At 41.7% G+C, this 15,868-nt stretch overlaps 2 protein-coding genes across 4 annotated transcripts in view; both read left to right on the forward strand.

The window, feature by feature from the left end:
• Positions 1–10,923, forward strand: part of vwf (von Willebrand factor) — a 45,444-nt gene extending 34,521 nt beyond the window's left edge. For both annotated transcript variants that reach the window (XM_061678262.1, XM_061678263.1), the window contains 18 exons: positions 167–396; positions 558–747; positions 1,361–1,702; positions 2,800–3,038; positions 3,461–3,563; positions 3,642–3,713; positions 4,838–4,942; positions 5,032–5,237; positions 5,424–5,573; positions 5,827–5,943; positions 6,021–6,201; positions 7,397–7,437; positions 8,270–8,386; positions 8,491–8,589; positions 8,912–9,040; positions 9,133–9,172; positions 10,436–10,533; positions 10,639–10,923. In XM_061678262.1, the coding sequence (XP_061534246.1) occupies positions 167–396; positions 558–747; positions 1,361–1,702; positions 2,800–3,038; positions 3,461–3,563; positions 3,642–3,713; positions 4,838–4,942; positions 5,032–5,237; positions 5,424–5,573; positions 5,827–5,943; positions 6,021–6,201; positions 7,397–7,437; positions 8,270–8,386; positions 8,491–8,589; positions 8,912–9,040; positions 9,133–9,172; positions 10,436–10,533; positions 10,639–10,824 (2,645 nt within the window). In that variant the 3' untranslated portion in view covers positions 10,825–10,923. The remainder of the gene's footprint in view (positions 1–166; positions 397–557; positions 748–1,360; positions 1,703–2,799; positions 3,039–3,460; positions 3,564–3,641; positions 3,714–4,837; positions 4,943–5,031; positions 5,238–5,423; positions 5,574–5,826; positions 5,944–6,020; positions 6,202–7,396; positions 7,438–8,269; positions 8,387–8,490; positions 8,590–8,911; positions 9,041–9,132; positions 9,173–10,435; positions 10,534–10,638) is intronic.
• Positions 10,924–11,925: 1,002 nt separating this feature from the next.
• ano2a (anoctamin 2a) overlaps positions 11,926–15,868 on the forward strand; it is a 34,152-nt gene continuing 30,209 nt past the window's right edge. For both annotated transcript variants that reach the window (XM_061678268.1, XM_061678269.1), the window contains exon 1: positions 11,926–12,126. The gene's annotated coding sequence lies outside the window, so the exon portion shown is untranslated. The remainder of the gene's footprint in view (positions 12,127–15,868) is intronic.

Genomic DNA, 15,868 nt, shown 5'->3' on the forward strand with positions numbered 1-15,868 from the left:
TGAACACAGCCATATGGAATATGTGTCACTTGAAATGCACATTTGAAATAAACAAAAAATCTGATATAGACATTAAATTGGAATTGAGCAGTTTGATTATTTATAGTATGTTTATACACTCATGTTCCTGATTCTCTCAGTGCTGCCTGTGTATGTGTGTTGTCAGGCATTTGCATTGGGAGTTCCACCAATCACGTGGTGAGATTTGACAGCTTGCCACTCAGGCTGGACGCAGAGGGCCTGTGTTCCTACACCCTCCTCACTGTCAGCGGGAGTTCGGTGGTCACGCTCCACAATGGACCTTGTCAGAACTCGGCAAAGTACAACCACGTCTGCATGAAAGCCATCGAGGTCACGCACGGGTCACGTAAACTCCTACTGAAGGATGATATGACGGTAAGCTGAATTTCTGGTGTGTTTGTTTGGATAATGAGAGTGTTTAGAGCAGGGGTGTCAAAAGTCCGCCCCTCGCGTCCTTTGATTTTTCTGCATGTGGCCCTCAGAGGAATACATTTGGACACCCCTGGTTTAGAGGGTTATTTACTCAATTTGTGCAGGCATTAATTGGTCAAGAAGAGATTTCACTACCGTGGAAGCACGCAGGTCTGGAGCTGGTGAAATACGGAGGACTGATGTTGCAACTCAAGTCCGACCAGGGTTACGTTTTGACGTTCACGCCGCAGAGCAACGAGTTCACCATCACGCTGCTCAGTGCCAGTATCAGCAGCCACACTGCTGGACTCTGTGGTAACGTATTTGAAGAAAATACCCAAACACGTACATTTTCTTTATTAGAGCCCTCCACGCCAAGATAGTGTGTAGTGGATAACACATTTGTCTCACAGTTGAGAGGTTCTGTGTTTGAATCTCAGATGCATCTTCCATGTGTGGAGTTTGCCTGTTTTCATGGTTGGCAGGTCTGCCTCAAAATGAGATCTGCGTTTGAATCTCACTCACATTCACACCGATGAAGAGTTTAGTCTTCAATGAACGTAATATGCATGTTTTTGGAATGTGGGAGGAAGCCAGATTACCCAGAGAAAACCCACCTAAGCACAACAAGAACATGAAAACTAAAGTTCAAACAAAGCATCTCTTGACGTGCTCACCACTAGTACACTGTGCTGCCCTATAGTAATATATATTATTTTTAACGACGCATCCTTATTTGTTTCTGGGAAAATACTTAACATTAATGAATATTATTGTAAAAAGGTATTTATACCGTGCTTTTTGTAACATTTTTGTTTGAGATTTTTCCAATGTCAAATATGTGCTTTGGCTCAATAAAGGTTGGGTAACACTGGGATAACAATGTGGCTATGATGTAATAGTCTTTTCCCCATGTTTTTCCTTGCAGGCGCCTGTGGGGAACAATCCATCAACGTTCTCTCCTTGCGTAACGGCAGCCCCGCCTCCGACCAGACGACCTTCATCTCCGACTGGACGGTGGCCGCTGACGGGGGCGTGTGCGTGGCAAAAGGGAAGGTGACGTGCGCCTCCAGTGCGGCCATAGGATGCCAGGCCCTGCGCTCCCAGGTGTTCGAGGTCTGTCATGCGCACATACCTGTCCTAAAGTTCCTCACCAAATGCGAGGAGCAGGCGTGCGAGGAGTCGGACGTATGCAAGATCATTTCTGCGTACGCACTCCTGTGTAGACAGAGGGGTGTGTGTGTAGACTGGAGAAGCCCTCACATATGCCGTAAGTCAGATATGTGATCAATAACTTGAATATCATTTTATTGGGTGAATGCTGATGAGCATTCCCCATGTCATTCTGCACACCAACAAAAGTTTTTAATGCAATTCCGCCAGTTTTTTGTCCTTATAAAACTTCCTCTTTTCTCAATTGATTAAAATAATTCCAACGTCAAAATATTCCGCTAATTCATTACATTCAAACAACAATTTTATTTTATTTTTTTATTTTGTTTACATTTACCAATTACCTCTTTTCCCGCAATTCAGCATTGTCCCCAAAATTTATTCATTTAAAATAATGGAGATATTTTCCAGATTTAACTCATGCTTCCATATTTCTCTACATCAGTCTTTATTAAAACCATGCCAACTTCCAATGTTCAGCTCTTTTGGGACATCTACGGTACTATTTTTCACATTCGTTTCATTTCGTTAATTTGATATCGGCATCACAAGAACGTTGAACAAACCAAATTTTAAGTGTTTTAACACGAATGCTAATTCTCAACACTTGTCCACAGGAGGCTTTTAAAATTCCCCCTTTTTCAGTAATCTGTGTGGAGGAAAGGGACCGGGCCTGATCACAAATATCGAAAATCCGCAAATAATTGACCCCCATTAAACACTACATGAACATTTTTACCTAATTCTTTTCTCAACCCATTCAAACCGTTGCAACTTAAAAATGTTCAGCTCATTCGGACATCTTTGGAAGTATTTTTCACATTCCACTAATTCCCTCTTCCTCAGTATTCCACATTTTCACACAAGTACCAAACTGACAGGCATTTCATGTTTACCTCCTCTTTCCACATTTCTCAACCAATTTAAAACATTCTAACTTTGAATTGTTCTGCTCATTCAGGACATTTGCTTTTTATTCTCAATTTACTATTTCTTTATGTTACCACACCTACTGTTTGCATTTGAGCAAAGTTTTCAGTTTTTTAATTCTCACATTCGCCATTTCCGACATTTCACTGAATTCTGCGGTCATGTCTGTTAAGCATTAGCTCTTCAGCATTCAAACACAATTTCTACAGAAATTGCATTCTCAAGATCCCTTCCGGACTTCCACCTGAAATTCCTCTTTTACAGCTTTATATTGCCCCGCCACCATGGAGTACAGTGCGTGCCGCACGGGCTGCTTGGAGAACTGTGACAGCGCACAGTCATTACGGGGTGACTGGTCACTTTCCACGGGTAACGAGTCATCGTGCACAGACACACCCACCGAGGGCTGTTTCTGTCCTGGGGGGACGGTTCTGCATCAGGGAGTGTGTGTGTCACCAGAGAAGTGCAAGCAGTGTGTGGACCATCGCGGACGCTCATATCAGGTCAGACTCATGAAGAGGACAATAAGGCACTTATGGTGTGTGTAATACTGTTGCAAAATACAATGAATAAATTCAACCAGGATCAGTCAGAGCAGGGGTGGACAAACTTTTTGGCACAAGGGCGACATTTGATTTTTAAAACAGATGGTCCAGGTCATTCGGAGATAAGGTTAAAAAAAAATAAAACAAAAAATAACTTAGTTTAGTTTTTTTTTCATAATATACAGTATTATAATTCAGTTAAATACATAAAATTTTATGTTTGCTCCTGTATATAATTTTTTTTTATCATTACCATAATTTGTATCAAATGATACTATGAAGATGCACCTGTATTGTAGGTGTAGTTGTCAGTGTGCTACATCAATTTGCAACATGCAATTTAACTCAAACGCGTGTGTCCCTGTGTTGCGGATGCACAGTATTTACAGAGTTGGGTACCGGATGACAACCCATGTTTGATTTGCTTGTGTTTGGACCGACAACACATCAACTGCACCGCCCGACCGTGCAATGACGTGAAAGGCAATTTTGCTTTCTTCAGCGTTTCTTCTTTTATGACAGCCACCATTCACTAACTGAATTTTTTTGTTGTGTGTGTAGCACCGGTGTGCGGAGCCTGCGAGGTGCTGAAAGAGAAGAGAGCATCCAAGTGCTGCCCGGAGTATGAATGCGGTATGTACAAAGTAGTGTCAAGATAACACTGTGAAGGGGACTTATCATGGAAAATTTACATTGCAATTGCTTGTATACAAATACAGTGGCACTCGTACTTTGACTTATGTGTTCCCCAACTTACTAGTTTTTTTTTTTTTTAGTTTTGAGCTGTCAATTTTTTTGCTTTGTTAGCCAAAATTTGTTCAGGAGAAAAAAACAACGGCACACATGCAACACACAAATGTTCCAGTGTGTACAGTAATTAGGCTCTATAAAACATGTTTGTATTTACATGATATTTTATTCTTTTATTGTTTTTTGATACAATACAGTGCTGTTTTTTTTTTTTTTTAAATAATACAATAATATGATAATATAATAATATGTATAATATGTAATATGATATATTACATATTATATATAATATGATAATATGTTTTTTCGGGGGCCGGAATGCATTTCAATGGGGAAAATCATATTTGATAAATGACGGGTAAATGTAGTTGCGAGCTTGGTTGCGCAGCGGATTAAACTCGTTCGTCAAGTAGCACTGTAGTTGTGTCTCTGAAGTGTTGGCCCACCCAGTAAGTAAATTGGTGCTTACTTACATAATAGCGCCCATACACTGAGTTTCTCCACCCATGACTTGGCTGCTAGTCTGGGTGAAGATTCACCATTTTTATGGCTCGGTCCGACTATATGGGAGCACTCTCATGTCTGAAGCAAATGCTGAGTAGAGCTGCAGTTTTAGGGCAGATTAGCATTAGCAGTGTTATGATCTAATTAGTGTCTCATACTTGTAATTGGCAGAGTTGACGTAGCGACTGGGTGTATTGGTGTTTGCTGATGCGTCCTCTGCATGTGCCACATGCAATGATCCACTATACTAAGTGATAAGTGTAATTCGGAGGCTTTGTGGTGAAGTGCTGCCTCTACGAGTGAAAAAAACAACCAGTGCTTTTACTTTTTTTATGATGTATATATATCTATATATATACATTTTTTGATGTTATTAAGACATCTGGGAACACTTTCAAATTGTGAAAAAAATGCATGTTTTCTTTAAAAATAATAGTTTTTTCCCTCTGAGACTTTAGTGGATCATTTTCCATGTAGCTCATGTGCTCCCTCTGTGACTTCAGTGTGTGATCTGTCAAGCTGTGACCTTCCCGAGCCCCCCCGCTGTGTGGACGGTGAAGTGCCGGTTCTGAAAAACCCGGGAGAATGTCAAGCTATACACGAGTGCGGTAGGACAGGTTTTCAGCCTCAGGAACCTGAGATCACACCTATGAACGCTTTGACTTTAACATAGCTTCATCTCTTTTCAACCACCCAGTTTGCAAAAAGCAGTACTGCCCTTTCAGTCCCACCCCAGTCTGCAGCGCCCATCGCCAGCTGACAGTCAAAAAGACAAAGTGCTGCGATGTGTTCGAGTGCTCGTGTAGGTGCCAGAACTCCACCCGCACCTGCCCGGCCGGCTTCATCACGGCCTCCAAGACGGACGACTGCGGCTGCACTGAGACAAGCTGCCTGCCAGATAAAGTCAGTGTTTCACAATTTGCCTTTTTATACACAAATTTGAAAAGTCCAAAATTCCATCCATCCATTTTCTATTGCACTTGTCCTCATTGGGGTCACGAGTGGACCACATCTTATTTTAGCTGACTTTGAGGCATATCAGTTCTAATGGTTTTCCATGAAGTTTTTGAATAAATGCTTACCCAACAGGTGTGTGTAATGGGCAACGTGGTCCATGCGGTGGGCAGCAGTTGGGATGAGGGATGTGAGAAGTGCAGGTGCAGCCAACAACTGGACAAGGAAACTTCACTGCATGTTGCTCAGTGCTCTACGCCAGTGTGCCAACGGAACTGCCCCCTGGTGAGGCAAACAAAATCATTTGATTCCCTTCTGCATTTTTAAGTCTCCAATTTTTACAGTTGGTTGTTGATATTGGTAATAGACAGAATGTCAGTCAATATTGCATCAAAGACATACCATAGCATACCATTTCTGACTGACATGCTGTCTATTACCAAAATCAGTAAACAACCATGAAAGTTGTACATGTAGACTTTATATGTTTTTGGGAGTGAGCAAACTAACAATTGTATTTTGTATGTATCCACCACAGGGTTCGACATACACTCTGTCCAGGGGAGAATGCTGCGGGAAGTGCAGGCAAACCAGCTGTGTGGAGTCAGAGGGAGAAATGCGAGGGGACGCTCTGATCGCAGGAACACTTAGACAGGTTTGCAACTTACACATGCACTTAATAACTGTCACACTAATTCAGGCAAATAGAATTTATTCAATCTGCATGTGTAGGTGGGGGAGCAATGGCAGTCTTCCATCAACAAATGTGTCATGTACCAGTGCGAGAGGGTGAAGGGCGAGTTGTTCATTTCTTCGACCAACATCAGCTGCTACGCGATGGAAACGCCGTCTTGCCCGCTGGGTTCTGAGCTACGCTGCGACACGCAGGACTGCTGTCCCCACTGCCACTGTGGTAAACATCACACGTGATGCTACGAGCTAATCTTAAGCTGGTTAAATTAAACACAGGGGGTCCTCGCTTTACAATGGGAATTCCGTTCTTAAGGCGGCAACATAACCAGAATTTGTATCTATGTGTGAATGTGGCTTAGGCCACTTCTAACCAATGCAGTATTAAAGTCATAATTACAGTATTTGTATGAAAAACACTAGGCCATGAATAAAGTAAACCCTTTCTATTTGCGGGATTTAAAGACCGAGCCCTGTTGCAAATACTGTAGTGAAAATTTGTGAGTAATGGATGCCCATGCCAGGTTTTTTTTTTTTTTGCCTGTATCGTTTAAAACAGCGGCACGGTGGTCAACTGGTTAGAGTGTCTGCCTCACAGTTCTGAGGACCGGGGTTCAATCCCCAGCCCCGACTGTGTGGAGTTTGCATGTTCTCCCCGTGCCTGCGTGGGTTTTCTCCGGGCATTCCGGTTTCCTCCCACATACCATAAACATGCATGGTAGGTTGATTGAAGACTCTAAATTGCCCGTAGGTGTGAATGTGAGTGCGAATGGTTGTTCGTTTCTATGTGCCCTGCGATTGGCTGGCAACCAGTTCAGGGTGTACCCCGCCTCCTGCCCGATGATAGCTGGGATAGGCTCCGGCACGCCCGCGACCCTTAAGCGGCTCAGAAAATGGATGGATGGATGCATGTTTAAAACAACCCTAACCCTTGTGCCATGGAAGTACTTCTACTTAAATCTTCCATCATGCTGCTGTTCGCTGTCAAGCCGGCTGGCTATTGTAGACATGGTGCTTAAGAAGAAGCAGGGGGGCATCTTAGGCAGGGTGTTACAGAAAACACGAAGTTTTCAGTAAATAGTTAGGTTCACCCCTAGGTGAGTTTACGAATCGGCAGAGGTTCACTATATAAAACAATCCATTGACAGTAAATACATCGGTTGCTGAGCCTTCTTGTGCCACATGACCACGTATTGTTACGCCGCTGGGCAAAGTAGTTCACTGTGCCATTCATAACCTCAAAACGTCATATGTCGTCCGAAACAGAGGACCCTCTGGATCAGCTGGCTACTGACTAGTGTCAGTAAGCAACAGAAATGTAGTTGCAGGGTCTTTCCAGCAGAGGTCGTATTCATACCAGCTCATTTCGACTTGACCTTACTTTGTACAGTTGATGATGGTGTATTTCTCCCTTGCAGTTCCTTTAGATGCCTGCGTCGTGAACCACACGCTCATTGGTGTAAGCAATATATTTTTTTTAAATGTTGAATGAGTTCAGTTTGATGTGTTTTTTATGTTAAAGGGGATTTTATGGCAAATCGGTAAATGTACTTTTTAATAGCTTGTACAGAATAGTTTTTTTTTTTTTTGCGAGTGCCTGCCCACCCATCAAGTGTGAAATTACACAGTAAATATTATTAGTATATAGTAGTAGTAAAGTATTGCTCCTTTTTTCTCCAAAATGCGTCTGAGTGATCCTCTCTGGATTTTGAGAGAGAGACCATCATTACCATGGTGATTGTATCACCATGGTAATGAACGCTGTTCTGGCACAGTACAGGGGGCCGTCCTTTCTCATGCAAATAAGCCACTGCTCACCCCGCCTGTGCCCCCGCAATGCTGATGCATTAGTTTCTGATGAGCCGCACATACCCGAGGGTTGGGTGAAGTTGTCGAAGTGGTTCGGATGTGAGGAGTATTTATCCGCTGCATGTGACACATACATGGAGCTGCACGCGAATTGACAAATTGTAATGAAGTGCTACCTCCATGAATGAAAACACTAGTGTTTTGCGTTTTTTTAATATTCTGGCCTCAACAAGTAGCCACCCCCTTGCTCGGCCCCTAGTCGTCATGGTAACGAAAGCCTTACTCGACATTTGCCCAGCAGTAGAGAGAGGCGGAGTAAACCAAGGCTCATTTGCATGAGACAGGACCAGCCTCTCAAAACAGGCTAAATTTCCTGATCCTTGGGGTATTTTGACGAAAGCATGTTATTAAGAAACTTGTGAACTGTTTTAAATTGTAAAATAAAATTAATACAATGTCTTGTTTTTTCTTTGTTTGACTAGGCAGGAGAGACGCTGATGATGGACATGTGCACACACTGTGAATGCATCGTGGAGGGTGGTCTCATCAAGAAACACCGGCTCTCCTGCACGGGAACCACCTGTGTTCCTTGTCCCATGGTAGTTCTCATGTCTTATGTCTTGCATTGCATTTGGACAGTGCCGGCATGGTAATTATATAGGTATTTGTTTGTAAATAAATTAACACGTAGTGCTCACCACAGGGATACACGGCACAGAAAGAAGAAGGCACTTGTTGTGATCGCTGTGTTCCCACGACATGCTTTTTCAAAACGCCCGGTGGGAGGCAAATGAGTGTGGAGGTATGCATACAGACAGACACGTGCACACATGCATGCATGTACACACGCACACACACACACCACACACCACACGTTCAGGTAGTCAGACAGTACCACTGTCCTCTGTCTGGGCTGGAATCAGAGAAATTAGTTGTTGTGTCGCGTACATGTGATAATATTTAAGCCAAAGTGCAACTGAATGGCTTACTGACTGCAATAGGTATTTCTAGTCCATTGTTGGGCATGCTGATCAAACACCTCTAAAATGAATCCTAGCACCGGTGCCCAAACCTCTGATCCGAGAATCGCCCATGCTATACCATACTTACTATTTGACCTCCAGGTGAACACCACGAAGGAGGAAGGCTGCAAACAATTCACTTGCGGCATCAACAGCGAAGAAGACCTGGTCTTGAATATCCAAACGACCGCCTGCCCGCCTTTCAACCGCCAATCATGCCTTGAACAGGGGGTACGAACGCCACACGCAACCCACCTGCCCATACACATTCATCCACAAGCTTTGACATCATTTTTATTGACATAACTCCTGTTTGTTCCCAGGGGACTGTGAGACAGATTGGATCTACATGCTGTGAGATGTGTGAGTAGCTTGCTCGTACTAGATACGGTGGTGGCTTGAGATATGAGTTTAATTCATCCCGTGACCACGCTTGTAACTCGAATCGCTCCTATCGCAAATCCTCTTTTCCCATTGAAATTAATTGAAATGCCATTAATCAGTTCCAGCCTCCCCCCCCCAAAAAACCAAAATGTTCTAATGTTTTTTGTTTTATTTTTTGTTTTTTAATGAGCAATGTAGCACTCTATAATATTGTACTTTATAAAAACACACAGGAATGATGTAATTAAATAGAATTTAACAGTTTTGTCACAATTTTCATCAATTGAATGGACATTGTGCTGCTGCCCGCCTTGGCCCTCTGGGCACAGTAAAAGACATTCATTCATTCATTTTCCATACCGCTTATCCTCACTAGGGTTGCAGGCGTGCTGGAGCCTACCCCAGCTATCTCTGGGCGAGAGGCAGGGTACACCCTGAACTGGTCGCCAGCCAATCGCAGGGCACGTACAAACAAACAACCATTCGCACTCACATTCACAATCACACCTACAGGCATTTTAGAGTCTTCAATCAACCTACCATGCATCTGTTTGGGATGTGGGAGGAAAGCGGAGCACCCGGAAAAAACCCACGCAGGCACGGGGAGAACATGCAAACTCCACACAGGCGGGGCCGGGGAATGAACCCGGGTCCTCAGAACTGTGAGGCAGATGTGCTAACCAGTCGTACACCGTGCCGCCCCAGTGTAAGACAGGCAGACGGATATACTGTTGTACATGGACGTCCGACCAGGAAATAATCTATTGTATATATGTCTCAGCTCCTCCCGGAGGAGAAAGAATATGTGACTCTGATAACTTACTAAATTGTGTTGCTGCGCTGTTTGTGTTCAAATATCGGTTGCTTAAAGGGTTATATATGCACGTTTCCCATTATGCCTTAGCATTAAGCTAGTGGACTAAATTCTAAGCTATGCGGTTGTTTTAAATACATGTGCTCTTAGGTTTATCTTTACTTTGACAGTAAACCTCAACTGGGAGTGGCATTAAACAGTTTGAAGCCTTTTTTTTATTTTTTTTAATAGTTCACTTTGCTTATTGTGAGTTGAGTTCACTGCCAACATGAAGCGCTTGTATTTCAAGTTTGTGCTCACTAGTCAAAGCAAAAAGTCGGCCAAACGACAAACTCGTAAGTCGGACCACTCGTATCTCGAGGCACTACTGTACTTGATTTGTTTTAAGTCGGTTTTTAATAAGCGTGTTTGCACATGTTCATGTGAAGGTACTGAGTCAGAGTGTCGGAGTACGGTGGGAACACTGAACTATGTCAAAGTGGACAACTGCCAATCTGAGCAGCAGATTGAATTGCACTACTGCGAGGTAAGGGAACAGTCGTACTTTAATTAGATGATTCATCAAACACCAATGAAGTCCTAAAACTAACTGTCTGACCATATGATCTCTCTGTCTCTCCCTGTCTGTCAGGGTAAATGTCGCAGTAAGTCCATGTACTCCCTGCAGAGGGCCGCGATGGAGCAGGAGTGTGTGTGTTGCGTCGCCACGGAGACAGAGCCCGTCAGCGTTCCCGTCCTGTGTGCCAACGGAACCCGCGGCTACCACACAGTCCTGTCTGTCACCGCATGCAACTGTCAGTCCAAACAATGCACTTAGAAGGCAACAGAAGCTAGTTATTATACTTTTGTTGACCTGATTGTCTATATCCAAGACCAATGTACCCGTATTAAACAACACACAACTTATAATAAAACAAGACAGTCAGTTTTTCCCTTTCTGTTTTGTGCGTCATATATATTCCCAAGTTGTAAAAGTCCAATGTATGTCGACACTACAAAAGTAATGTTTTGGACGGTACCCATAAAGCCGTGGTGGATAATTTTTGTATTAAGAGGTGAAATAAGTCTGATAAATCCCCACTGAAGGCCCAGGTAAGAAATGCACAGCTTACCACTGCCCTAAAAACCAACAATGTACTTTATGTTAAGTGTGCATTCTCCTCCCCAAATTATTATTATTACTTTTTTTAATTGTCTTTGGTGCTTGCTTGTTTTCCACACTCTGGGCACTGCTTCAGCTGGTTTAAGCAAGGAGAAGGCCAAACACTGGTAGGAACGTTCTGACGAGATGCAGCCCATTGTCAATCTAATGATCGCTGGGCTCGCCTTGGCCCAGCAGAATGTGATACAAGATGAGCGCTGTGGAGCAGTGCCTGACAGATCCGCCCTACAACCAGCTCTTTTCACCGTGGCAAGAAATGTCAGTTTCTTGAGCCTTGGAGTATTTTGATTAAAGTATGCCACAGTCGTTTTACTAAGACAAAATGTGGGAAATAAGGCACGTCTCCTTTTAAGTTAAAAAAAAAGAACAAAAATCGACCAACACGTCGTCGTACACGTCGTATATTTCAACAGTGATTATGCGGTTCCACCATGGTCCTCTGGGTGGCGCTTGCTCTGATTAAAACGTGTTTTGACAACCGAAGAAGAAACTGCCCAATTATGCAAATTTTGGTGACATTTCCTGAAGTGATGAGACAAATTTTGGACTTCTGCCAAAATGTAATGTTGTTTAAGTTGAATTTATTGTAAAGTCAAGGCTTATAATCGTTTTCGTAAACTTTACAGCTGTAGCTAGCGATGGTAGAAGGGAGGCAGAACTGGCTGTAAAACGTTTTTTCTTTTTGTTGTTGTTTTTTTTTTTGCGCGGACTTTTTCCTCTTCAAGAGTTTGGTTTGCAAGGCAACAAGATGCCCGCTATGTCCCCGGGACTCAGGGGGAATTAGCGGTCTCGCGTGCGCGCGCCGAGCTAAGCCCAGTGGGTATCGGGAGCGTGTGCGGATTTTTGTGTCCCATCTCAGGCCCGCGCCAACGCGCACCTCACGCGTCTTAGAAATCATCTTTATTCTCACGGTCGTCCACCTCCACGGGGCAGCCAGCTGATCCTCCACGAGCACAAGTGAGTATCCAGTCGTCTCTTTTGTGTGTTTGTGGAATAATAACAACAAATCTGACTATTTAGTACTTCTATCGTCTTGGGTTGTCCATTGTGCGCACTTTTACGCAAACGTTTGGCCTCTATCTGCTTGTATATTGGACAAACTAGACACCAAACTTTTTTTCCCCTGTTAATTTATTGGCTACAAAAATGTTGTTGTCGTGTGTGTGCGTGTGGATGAGCCGAAGCTTCTTCCCCCGCCCCCATCTGACCATCTGGATGCGTACAACTGTTGAATTAAACACATTTCCACACGATCTCCAATTTGTTAATTATCATTGCTTCTATTTAAAACAAATAAATAAATAATATATATATATATATATATATATATATATATATATTAAAAACGATCACCTGTAGTGTGAAAGTCTGGTGCATTTTCTAACCTTTTGTGTCTGCTTTTAAATCTCTTAAACCATGCAGCCTTCTCTTAAAGATGCTAGTGTTTAATTCTGTTTTGTATTTTATTTTTATTATCTATTTAGATATTTCACCTTTTGTTTTACTGGTTTTTGAAATTGTTCAATGGTTTTATTATGTTCATTGACTGTTTTCATGTGAAGCACCTTGTTTTTTTTTTTTTTTTTAATAGGTGTTATATGAATTAGAGGTGCAGCAATGAATTGATTAATTGACAACTAATCCATTTTAAATTAATCAACAACTATTTTTTATAATCCATTCATTGTTTAGAGAGTTTTCAATTGAAATTGTCCAAATCCTCAGAATTCTGTGGTGCTTCATGAAAGCAGATTGATTATCTTTGTGTTTAATCTAAAAAAGGCATTTTCAATCTGCATTTACTTCGGAAAACAATGCTTAACATTTTTGCAAAGTGTCTGACATGCTACGGACCAAACCAGTAACTGAATCATAATAATTTGACTTGTGTGCAATTTCTGCACTGTCAATTTGAAATAATGTCCTGTTTTCGAAAAAGGGGATGGACATTTATAAATGTATGTTTTTAATTCTATTCATTGATTAATCGAAGAAAATCGCCATCTTAATTGAGTATTATAATTAATGTTAGTTGCAGTCCTAATAATAAAGTTATTATTATTATAGTGCAAAGAGGCGGCACGGTGGACGACTCTTAAGCACATCTGCCTCACAGTTCAAATCAGGCCTCCCTGTGCAGGGTTTGTATTTTCTCCCTGTGCGTGCGTGGGTTTTCTCCGGGTACTCCGGTTTCCTCCCACATTGCAAAAACATGCATGATAATTTAATTGAAGACTCTAAATTATGTGTAGGAGTGAATGTGAGTCCCAATTGTTGTTTGTCCATATGTGCCCTGCGATTGGCTGGCAAACAGTTCAGAGTGTACCCTGCCTCTCGCCTGAAGTTAGCTGAGATAGGTGCCAGCACACCTGTGCCCATGGTGAGGATAAGTGGTATAGAAGATGGATGGATAGTGTTTAAAATTAGTAGTGTTTAATCTGTTGGACTGACGTTAATAATCAAACCCCTGAGCTAGCCTGGTACCCTCTGCCTCTTCATATGAGGGTGCATTTGTTGACCTTTCCGCATTTGTGTTGAGCTGTCAGCAGAGCTTACAGGCTTGTAAGCCTGACAGACATGTGCATGTGCCCTGCTGTGCGGCCTGTTCCAACATAACAATATGTGCACGGGTTACATGCTAATCACAAACAGAAAGTGCCTCATAGTTTAGATATATTACCATAGGGAATGATGGACATATGTTCCAAAAACTATTCAGGCAATATTTTAGCATTATTAACTGTCATAACAAGTGTAAAAAATAAGTTAATCCTATATAGAGTCAAACAGAAACAAACCTACTAACCCTTTGATGACACATGATAATCACACAGGTAAATATTGGTAACTGTCAAAACTATAATGTAGCGATGAGCAATATGGTTTAAAGATGAAATATCCCCCAATTTCTTTTTTTTACAAAAATCCAATTTTGGATTTTTATTTTTTTAAAGAACAAAAACAATTCCTCTTTGCTGATAGAAATATGCAAATGACAAAGATATTATTATTCATTGTTCTCTTTTTAAAAAAATTGTTTTCTTCATATGGACTAACTAGGACCCATCGTGTTGTGTTAGCACTAGCATTAGCAGTCTGCTAATGTTATTGTTAGACATCTTTTTCAAGGCATGATGTTACCGTTCATACCTACAGTATCTTAAGCCTCTGAAAAAAAATCATTTAAAATCCCAAACGAATGAAGCCCAGTGACCAAATTAACCCAGTAGATTGTTGCAAACGGCACCCGCTCACTCAGAGCTTAATCTGATCCTACATCTTCAATTGGGGCAAAAAAGCGTAGGGATAGCTTAACTTTGGCTTTAATTCTTCATCCGTCACTTAAAACGTGACATGATACTGGAAAGTCAAATCAAGCTCACAGCTCTGGGCAACAACATTTCTAAATGGACCCTAATAGCTGACACAGAATGTGTGTATCCCGATAAAAATGTTTGTATTTTAGAGGTCCTGTATATACTACTCTCAAAATTCACTGAGCAGTGCCTCCTGCAACCACTTTGACAGTTCAACACCATATTGGGCGGACGTCTATCATATCAAGATGCATGAAAAAGTCTCAAGGCAACATAGTAATTGAACAGGAAGTTGTCAATTTTGCTTTGGGCTGCAATTTTGGGCACATTGAACTCCTACTAAGGAATTTGGCCACATTAGCCCAACAATGAAATACATTGGAATAAATTATCAAGCCTTTTTGCCAACACCATTTAATGTGGATGAACCATGGCATCAAAGGTTTTATGATCATTTTGGGGATTTGCCATGAATAAGGACACTCAAAAAACAATTATCCATGACATCAGTTTCACTGATATACGCAAAATTGGATGAGTCAATCATAACAGGATGCACCCATGCCCAAAATTGAACAGGCAGTCGAACAATTTGGTTTGTAGCAGCCATCTGAGATGAATTCCAGAGCTGGTCCTTGACAAACTCCAATGAGTGAATTTGTCCCAATTGGAAGCAGGTATTCTAGACAGATGGGCTAAACTAAATTGCTTTTTGCCTACGCCATCGATTGTGGGAGGAGTATGGCGTCAAAGTTGGATGATCATTTTGAGGATTTGTCCTGAAAAATGGAGGCGTCAGGGCCCGTTCATCGCTGCTTGCATCTTTAATTATCGGCATCCATGACTGTTATTAATCCGATTTTCAGATTACTATGGGCACTGTTTTACGTTGTTTACTGTTTTTATTATTTCTTGATGAGGATGTCAAATTTTATGTGAACTTGAATTCCTAAAAAGAAAAATACATTTTAGTGGTTTAATGTTGTACACCTTGAATGATATTTTTAAGGGGAATTCGCTGAAATTCCATGTTCAAAATGTCAAAGGTCGAGAGCTCACCGAACGTGTTTGCATTAAAGCACTTCATGATGCTGCATGGGCTCTTCTCAATTTTCACGAAATATTTAATATAATATTTACTCACAAAATGGTCAGGGGTATTGGGCTTTGGGGTGAAAGTTCAAGATGAACTGAAAATGTACTATAATCTTTACAGTTAAACTTTAGTTGACCTTCTTTAAACATTTGAATGCACATGTCCAACCGTCAGTACTTATTTGATCCATGAATAGACCAATACATTTACTGGTTGAAAATATAATTTGTATTTAAACAGTCCTCCTTGTCATGCTGTTTACATTTTGACATCATGAGACCAAGAC

This window comes from Phycodurus eques, chromosome 5 (assembly GCF_024500275.1).
Source record: "Phycodurus eques isolate BA_2022a chromosome 5, UOR_Pequ_1.1, whole genome shotgun sequence".
NCBI classification, from domain to species: domain Eukaryota; kingdom Metazoa; phylum Chordata; class Actinopteri; order Syngnathiformes; family Syngnathidae; genus Phycodurus; species Phycodurus eques.